Source organism: Atta colombica, unplaced genomic scaffold, assembly GCF_001594045.1.
Source record: "Atta colombica isolate Treedump-2 unplaced genomic scaffold, Acol1.0 scaffold58, whole genome shotgun sequence".
Lineage (NCBI taxonomy): Eukaryota > Metazoa > Arthropoda > Insecta > Hymenoptera > Formicidae > Atta > Atta colombica.
The window spans coordinates 531,904-541,162 of NW_017259548.1; the positions used below are offsets into that span (position 1 = coordinate 531,904).

A 9,259-nucleotide genomic window follows, 5' to 3' on the forward strand; every position below is an offset into this window, starting at 1 on the left:
CGATGAATGGATGTACAATAAATAGCAAAGATCGTTGCAGAGAGTCAGGGGCACATGGCGTCGCTAAAACCTACTATTTACACAAGTTGTTATATCAAAATATACGATCATTCTTATTAGACGATATATTAGTGAAAAATATTCTCGTTAGAAGTACAATATCACGCCGGAGTCGTCGGGGGCAAAAATCGGCGTTTTTACACCTCATCGGAAGCAAGTGTCTCTTTACCATCGGGAGACGCTGACTTTTCCTTCCTCTCTTTCCTCTCTTCCTCTTTCATTTGAAGAGCAACCGCCGATTCCAACACTCGTATCCTTCCCTCGTGTTTAACGATTACTGCTTTTAATTTTCTTATTTCTTCTCTGCATTCCTTCAATAATTCCTCCTGTAATCATAAAAAATTTATAGTTTTATTTATAGTTTTTATTTGACTCGATAAAAAAAAAAAAGAGAGAAAATTAATTTCCGATACGTACGCAAACCCCAGGTAAAACTTCCGTAGCGTTTTGCGCATTAGATGCGACCTTCGCGCCTTTACTCAATATATTGGATTTCTTTTGTACTTTAAGTTCATTCTTAGAAGCGGATGGCTGATAACCGTCCCTGAGAGATATCAGTACAGGCTCTGCGTCAGTACCACTCTCCCATTCTTCTGCCGAGATCGCGGCAGTATCACCGGCAGTATCGGGATACAAATCTTCTTGGAAGAGCTCAGACTAAAACACAATTATATAGCACAATCGTTACTTCTCCAATCGAATCTTCTAATTTTTTCGATTTCTACTTCCAAATCGAAATAATGCTTTCTCACCTTTCTCGGTACTGTCATAGATACTACTTGGCAAAAGCCCGAATTGTTTAATCGATAGAATCTGGTTATTTCACAGCTATTAACGTCACAGCCCCGTTTTGGCATAATTCCTATACCTCGTTGAGGATCGGGAGTTTGAAAAGTATTGATGTAATGAACAAACGGTGGTTCAGGCGTAATTTCGAAGTATCGGATCACAGAATCGCCCTTGCCACACAGGTATACTAAATTTGTATCGGAATCATACAGAGGGAACATAACTCCATTGCTCGTATCTAACTCTACCATAACAATAGGCTCGCCCAACATGTCGGGAGCTCGTAATGAATATTGTCTTTCCGACATTTTACTAAAACCCGTCGTAAAGATCAAGCCACCCCTGAAAATATAATACAAATAATTCTCTCAATCAGTATGCACGAAGATTTCACCAATATCTAATGTGGTAGTCTTTTTTGTTATCTAACGTGTTCATTTTTTTTACATATATATAGTATATACATTATACATAATACATATATATTATGAATAGAAAATATATTTACATTGCATTATTTTGTAATATCTTATTATAATATTTTACATACAGAAATTAATCATCAAAACTCTTTTACTACATCCACCTTATTACCACCTCATTACGAAGAGCTTATCTTTTTTACAATATTTTACACAAATATCTTTCATGAATGTTGTCTTACCACAAACAAGACACATATTGCAATATAAGAAATACAATTATAATACACAAATTACATATGTATAACACTTGCTTGCGTAAACTTGTACAAGTACTGGTGAATCCTTTCTTTTACAAGCATAAATAATAATTATCATTAGATTATTTTATAAAGACATTTCTACGAAATTAATATTCGTTGTAACTTACATAATTATTTTTAAGCATTCTAACATTTACAATTACAATTTAAATTAATAACTTGGTGCACAATACTTACTGGAATATTTATGGAGAATTACAGAGCACATCTTGACATTCGTATATATTAAGTTGGCATCTTCGTCATTGTCGAAAATTCAGTCTGGTGATCTTTCCATTAAAAATTATCAGAATCTTGCACTACACAAACCGGAAATACAAGATGATAAAAACAAGTGTACCTTTACGTACGCTAACATATTTGTCTTATAAACTCTAAAACATTCGTGGACAAAAGCACGAAAGGTATCGTGTATATGTCGACGTGAATATATATAGTCACGTCAAGTTAGTCGAAAATGTCATAAAAAGAAAAGACAAAATAGGAATAACAATATAGAAAGGAAGAGCTCCAATTGTGGCCATACTAAGTAAAAATTATCTCTAAACGATTTCTACTAACACATAGATTATTTATATTGAATTATTACTACTATATATTTGTGTAAAAAGGTGGATGTATTCCATTTGATGATTATGTTTTATAAACACGTTTCATAAGAGAACACTTGTTCTCTTATAAACATTTAAATTCAAGTACCTAATATAAAAAAATAAAAAAGTTGCAACTTTGTACAATTATATTGTATAATATTATTCACACATTCCTTTTTGTTTAATATTTATCTACATCCACACTCTCTCATGCAAATTCACTCGTTAGTTTAATGCACTCTTCCTCTTACAAAATCATAGCCATAAAAATTGGTTATTTTTATATTTAAAGTATCGAGTAGCATTCTGAATAATATATCATATATATATGTAAAGGCGTTAGAAAAATAATCGTAAAATAATGTTTTTTGTCATTTTCAATGTTGAGTCATGTTAATAGTGTATTTAAATTAAACGTCTTTTGATTAGAAAGTGGAGAGAAATAAGAATTTCAGAATTAAGTACGTATTTAAATATTTACATTAAAAAAATAATAATGTAACATATCTATTAGAATGATATTTGAAATAAGGCTGATGCAACTGGAAATTATATCCATTTTCAAGAAAAATTTAAACAGCTTTTTAGGAAAATTATATTTTCTCTATTTGCTGTTTCTATACTTCAAGAATTATGATTGTTTCCACTAATGTAGATTAATTTAATCTCGATTTAACTGATTCATGTTTTTCTAATTCTTGAAACTAGAAAAAGATTAATAGTTAAATCGATTAATCGATTAATAATTAAAGTTCAACTACCATTGATAAAAACATTAGAATTTAATCTGTTTTGCAAATGTCTATATTTTTCTATATTTCTCACTCTTTTCCTTGTTGCATCAATCTGATTTTTTTATATAATACATGTGAATAATATATAGCAATAAAAAGAAGCTAAAATGCTTCAAAAGAATAAAATACATGGAGTACGTACCTAAGAAAGATGGCACGCGTTGCCTTGCTTCCCTCATGCGCTATAGCTTCTTCCAATATTTCTCCCGACCTCGGATCTAGGATTCTAATTTTTTTATCTTTGCATGTAGTAACTAATCGAGATCCATCCCAGTTCCAGCATGCGGAATAAACCACGTCTGGATGGCAGTCGATGCGCATCAGAGCTTCTCCCGTCCCGACATTCCAAATGATAACAAGATTGTCCGAACCGGCTGTGAGCAGCACATTTAATGCAGAGGGATGCCATAACACTAGACCAACTCTGCGTTGATGCAATTGCAGATCTACTATCGACTCGGTCAATGTCCTAGAAATACCCCCATCAGGTATCTGCCATACTTTGACAACACAGTCCTCAGAACCAGAGGCTATGACATTATCATTATGAGGGCACCAAGCGATGTCCAGTACAGGTCCCTTGTGTCCACCTACTAAAGGATAGTCCGCCGGTATTCTTCCTACCTACAAATGTTTCAACAATAGAGATCAGATACCAATTATGGTGTGGCCAAGGAACTTGAAACGGATATTGCAAACTGTCATTTGGAAAGCTATGCTATTACTGCTGTTGTCACTGTAATAACACATATACACGACATGCCAATCCGACTGCGTTAGCCAATGAAAAGGGAGAAACTCGACAACGAAATTGGGGCAGGCATAAAAGTAAAGAAGTTTATCTTTTATTGCATTATGAACTGCACTAGACTTTCTCGCTTTTATCAAAATATCAAATATACCTACTTTACTTTAAGTACAAAATGTGTACAGCTATAAAAGTTATAAAAACAGATCCAAAAGAACAGAAAAAAAAAAAAAGTAAAAAAGTCACCTTGTTGTGCGGCAGGACGATGAAGGCACCGCCGCCCGCTGATTCCACGATGATGGCGAGAAACTTGGGATTCACAGTGCAGAAGGTCGAGTCCCACGACGACTTGGACACTCTGATGTTGTCGTAGCATTGCTCGCGCTTCAGCGGAGTTCCGTACACGTGGCGGAACTTGCTGGTGCGCACCACGCGGAAAGACATGTCTGCACCTGCTCTGCAATCAACGGAGCGGAGACAACGGTGAGACTGTGATAGAGAGAAAGAAAGAGAGAGCGGACCGGGCGAGGTGGAACGGTCTCCGCGGGGGTCGCTGACGTGCGCCGGTCTTTTCTGCCGCGATTATTTTTAATAAATTATCGTCGTACACGCGTCCGCGACACGGGCGTGGGCGTCGCGTGGAACATCCCCGCTCTTTATAAATAGATTCCCCACTCTCACTCCATCTCTCTCTCCTTCTTTTTCTTTCTCTCTGTTCTCTCGTATAGTGTCGTACACAAACGGACACGACTGCAATAAGAATATATTTCGAATGCTCGGTCGCTTTGCATCTACGTATTCGACGCGACCGCCGCGGCATGCGTAATGAACAGTTTTGCGAGCTTTGCCGATTATCGCGGCGAACGGATGAAGAGAGGAAGAGAGAGAGAGAGAGAGAGAGAGAGAGATAGAAAGAGAGAGAGAGAGAGAGCGCTTCCCGCGCTCCTTACATGGTGCATCGAAAAATGATTTCGATTCACCGAAATAGACGGGGTCGCGCGAGCGCGGCCGCGCCCGAGCGAGAGTGAAAAAGAGAGCGAAAGAGAGCGCGCAAGAGATCGTGATTCACGAATGTGATTCGAAATAATACGCTCTTCGCATATGTGTCATTCTCGTCCTGACCAGCCTGACCTACTCGCGCGACACGCGAACACTCCGGGAGATCTTCAATTCTTCATCGTGTCTCTCGATTTTCTCGAACGTCGGACGGGATGAAGGATTCGAAAATCGCGGCTGATTCTCCTAATTGCAGCTTCTTTAAATCCCCCTCCCCCCTTCCCCCCCCCCGATTATGGATGTTTTTCGTGACAATTTAAGACGATACAAATGTCATTCTAGGCTGTGTGCTACACATTAAATCCCGAGAAAGATAAAATGTTTGTGTGTGTATATGTGTGTGTGTGTGTGTGTGTATCGACAATTGTTTCTACCAATATAGATTAACTTTAATCTCAGTTTAATTTATTCTTTATCCTCTTCTAATTCTTAGAACTAGAAAAAGAGAAAAAATAAGATATAAACCAAGATTAAAGTTAATCTTGGCATCGATATAGGAACGTCCCGGTTTCTACCAGTGATTAACTTTAACCTTGGTTTAACTTTACTATTTATTTTTTCTTAAAAATTTAATTTTTTTTTAATTTTTTCTTAGAATTAGAAAAAGATAGAGTTTATTGAATCGAGATTTATTATTGAATTTTTATTATTGAACTGAGATTAGAATTAATCTTACATTAATGCTTGAACTGAATCGAGCTTTAATAGAAAACACCTTATATTAGGTGTTTGTTTTTTATTTAATGCACTGGATACATTAGAATTTTTCTTTTTGCTTTTGCTGAATATCTTTAACGTATACATACCCAATACTTTAAATACAAATAAGGGTGCATTTCTTAAGATCGATATTCATAATCGGTTTTTTTTTTTTAAGATCGTCTTAAGTAATATTTTAATTAGAATACTATATATAATACACGGCTTGTAATAGATTTATAACTCTTAACTGCACTGATCTTAACTGCACTGAAATATAAGAATCGACTATGAATACCGGTTTTACAGCTATAAAAAATTGTTTGTTTGTTTTCATTTTTTTTTCTCGATGCTTTCGTCTGACTCGCGAACGTCCAACGGAAAACGGTGGGCGATAAGAACTGCTTGCGGTTATCGTTATCCAACCGCGTTATCGCAACGCGATATCTTACACCGGAATGTATTTTCAAGGTGGTTAGTCACCGCATGGCGTTAATGATCAAAAGAAAAAAAAAAGGCAAAATGGAAAAAAAATACGTTAGAAGATTGTAGCATGATATCTCGCGCCGGAAATGTACTTCCAAGGTGGTTAATCACCGGCATTGAACAATTGAAAAAAAAGCAGAATGGAAAAAAAAACACAATAGAACGAAGAGCGAAATAACGAGATTTGTATTCCCGCCACATATCACGGGAATACATCGCGCGAATGTGCGATGTGCAGTTCGTTAAAGGAGAGTAGCGCTGTGGAAAAACAGACGAGAGTTGCCGCAAGGCATTCGGGAACACCTTATTTGGAAACGCGCACCCCGTCGGATCGAACAGTCACCCCCAGCGAGTTTAGCAATGCTGTGTTCACAATGGTCTTTCTTTCGCTCTTCTTTTGTTTTCCTTTTTCTCTTTTTCTCTCTCTCGCTCTTTTTCTCTCTCACATAGATTCGTCCATCTCGTTTGTAATTTTATTTCATTTTTTGCAAGTTTTAATTGAAAATGTTTTAATTGAAAATGTTAATTGGAAGAATTATCGAATTATATCACGAGGGAGGTACCTCTGGCGAATTTTGCGCCGCGCACCACCACTATATTACACGCGCGTACGAGCAGAACTTGCGAACTGATTCTCCCTCTCCCGCTGTGACAGTCGAAGATGCACGCTTTTGGAAGTGGACTCTTCTCCCCGCCGCTAACCTCCACAAGCGCTGACGAACGCCGATTCTCGACCTCGCAGTTTGTAAGAACACTATTCAAAGCAGAGTTGCCAGGTTTCTGAAACACAGACCCGCCAACTTTTCATGCTTGAAGTGCCACAGTGCGCCAACCGTTGCGAACGAACAATAAAAAAAAAGGAAATTTTTTTTGTTTTATCATTTTCTACATATTTTTTGTTTTGCATTCGATAGCGTACGATCATTCCTTTATATTTATAATTTCTCAAATAATTGGTCCAACATACATATAAAGAAACGTATAAAAAAAACTAGGGAAATATTAAATACTTGATTCGTTTTAAATTGTATATTAAGATCACTTTACGAAACGCCGATTAGCTTAATCGGTCGATTAGTCCAACGGAATTGACTAATCGCATCTGCTGTTAAACGAACTAATGCGATTGACCAATTCCAATGGACTAATCGACGTTACATAAAGTGATCCTTAAATTCACTACTGTCATTAATTTTAATTAAAAATAAAGGTTTTATATCTCGAAAAGTTGAAGCATCATATCATCTAACCTAATCCGTTGTAAGACAGATCGTGTAAATAAAATAAAGGAATCGATTCTGTATTTTCAAACAAGGTGAAAATTACAAAAGTGAGCAAATTTACTAAGTGTTGACAATGAAATTATCAGTATTCTAAATTTGCTCACTTTTGTAATTTTCACTTTGTTTCAAGATACAGAATCGATTTCAAGAACATATTAAATATAGGGGGTAGTTCACTTGACGCTACAAATGCTTCGAAGCTTTTGACTGATCAATCGGAAAAAAAAATTTTACTAATTAATCAATGAAAGAATGTTTCACAGCATTTGTAGCATCACGTAGATCACAGTTTCTCCGGGTTAAGTCTGGATCCTCATACAGACAACAGCGCTTTGATATAGAGCGCTGATTGATGAAAAGCCGGACATGGGGATAAAATTTACTTCCATAACTTGTTTTCACTAATCAGTGCTCTGTGTCAAAATGCTGTTGCCCGTATGAGGATCCGGAAAAATTTTACGAGCTGCTCAAATCAGCGAAAAAAACGTGGTAAAAATTGACGAATATCAAGCGTCCATTTTGATCACATCCATTTTGATTTTTTTTGTCGCTGAAACAGTCTATTAAAGCAGCTCGCAAAAATTTACTTTCATGCAAAAGTCTGTGCTACGACCATAACACATAAGCCGGTATTCATAGTCAAATCTTATATTCAAGACCGTTAAGTCTTAAGTACGATCTTAAGAAGTCACGAATCAATTAAAAGATGCATTAGCATCTTAAGATATTACTTAAGTCTTGAAATAAGACTCGACTATGAATATCGGTATAGTGCATAAAGATGCCTTTTCATACTGACGCTCGACGCTCATTTTCGGCATTAAGGTAAGTCACGTGATAGAAATTGACGAATATTAAGCGTTAATTTTGATCACATCTATATTGACGCTAAAAATGAGGGTTGAGCGTCATGAAAAGGAACCTTAAACGAATCAATCAATCAGGATACGATTACATATAGCGTGATATGCGATAAAGTAACTAGGAATCGCGTTCGCAAGTCGCGCTAGTATCATCCAAACGTAGCATAGTTCATGTTTACATAAAAAAAACTGGAAGTTGAATGGCTGTATTTCGCGAATTTCGGATTGACTTTTAACGTGGATAATGTAGAGATTGATCTTAAGAATGAATTATATACATGATTTAAAGATGGCGCTACATGGATGTAATCGACTTGTCGTTGATATAATACTAGAGAAGAAGCGTGAGAGCGGATATTCCTTTATATAATAAAAAATCATTAATTTGATATATTATCCAATTATTTATATTAATAATAATCAATTTATATCAATTGTCGATAGTATCAGCGTTTTCCAATTATCTCCCTTTTTGCATGGATGAAAATTTGTCCAGAGTTGACGGTCTTTAATAGTATTTTACCAATGATAATAGCATGAAAGAAAAACATGGATATTATTAGATTTGATACACAAAGGCCGAGATGTCCACTTTCAGATTTTCTCTCTCTAAGGGGCTCCGTACAATAAAAGGAACAGGAAACAGAGAACAGAAAATAATGGTGCGGCCAATAAGGAATTAGGAATAAGGATTCCTATCAGAAATCGTGTATTCCCGTGTATCCGATTTCTAATAGATTGAAATCTTTATTCCTTATGCCTTCTATTATGGCTGCAACTTAAGAATTTCGACCTATCAGAAATCATGTATTATGCAATACACAGCTTCTGGTAGGTTGAAGTTCTTATTCTCTGTTCTCTGTTTTCTGTTCCTTATATTGTGTGGAGCCCCTAACTTAAATCTCTAATAATATTATACGTATAAAACTAAAATGCCTAGAATGCTACTGCATAGCTCGATGTAAAAGGGATCTTTCTTGATGGTTTTGGAACACATACGACATCTAGTAACGAAATTTGTTTCTCAAATATCAGTAGGTATACTTTAATGCGTTCCAAAATGCATGAAAAAAGAGACGCTTTGATAATTTTGTTCAAGTGAAGTTTTCGTTTCTAGATATATAATTACATCGATGATTGAAT

At 36.0% G+C, this 9,259-nt stretch overlaps 1 protein-coding gene across 2 annotated transcripts; it reads right to left on the reverse strand.

Annotated features, from left to right (window-relative positions):
• Nucleotides 1-14: 14 nt before the first annotated feature.
• Nucleotides 15-6,714, reverse strand: LOC108692088 (coronin-6). 2 transcript variants are annotated; one of them, XM_018200210.1, is made up of 6 exons: nt 6,534-6,714; nt 3,976-4,181; nt 3,124-3,605; nt 813-1,191; nt 478-717; nt 15-386 (listed from the first exon to the last, which is right to left on the reverse strand). In XM_018200210.1, exons 2-6 carry the CDS (start codon nt 4,171-4,173, stop codon nt 198-200), a joined length of 1,488 nt encoding a protein of 495 aa, XP_018055699.1. In that variant the 5' UTR covers nt 4,174-4,181; nt 6,534-6,714; the 3' UTR covers nt 15-197. The 2 variants fall into 2 exon arrangements, with proteins under 2 accessions (XP_018055699.1, XP_018055698.1); XM_018200209.1 differs by having other exon boundaries at nt 3,976-4,186.
• Between the last annotated feature and the right edge of the window lie 2,545 nt (nt 6,715-9,259).

Bases quoted from the DNA above. Each gene is read 5' to 3' on its own strand.
- LOC108692088 (XM_018200210.1), bottom strand. From the start codon at position 4,173: ATGTCTTTCCGCGTGGTGCGCACCAGCAAGTTCCGCCACGTGTACGGA. The intron at 3,606-3,975 runs GTGACTTTTTTA...AAACATTTGTAG, and splicing joins TCGTCCTGCCGCACAACAAG to GTAGGAAGAATACCGGCGGA. The intron at 387-477 runs GTACGTATCGGA...TTATGATTACAG, and splicing joins AAGTTTTACCTGGGGTTTGC to GAGGAATTATTGAAGGAATG.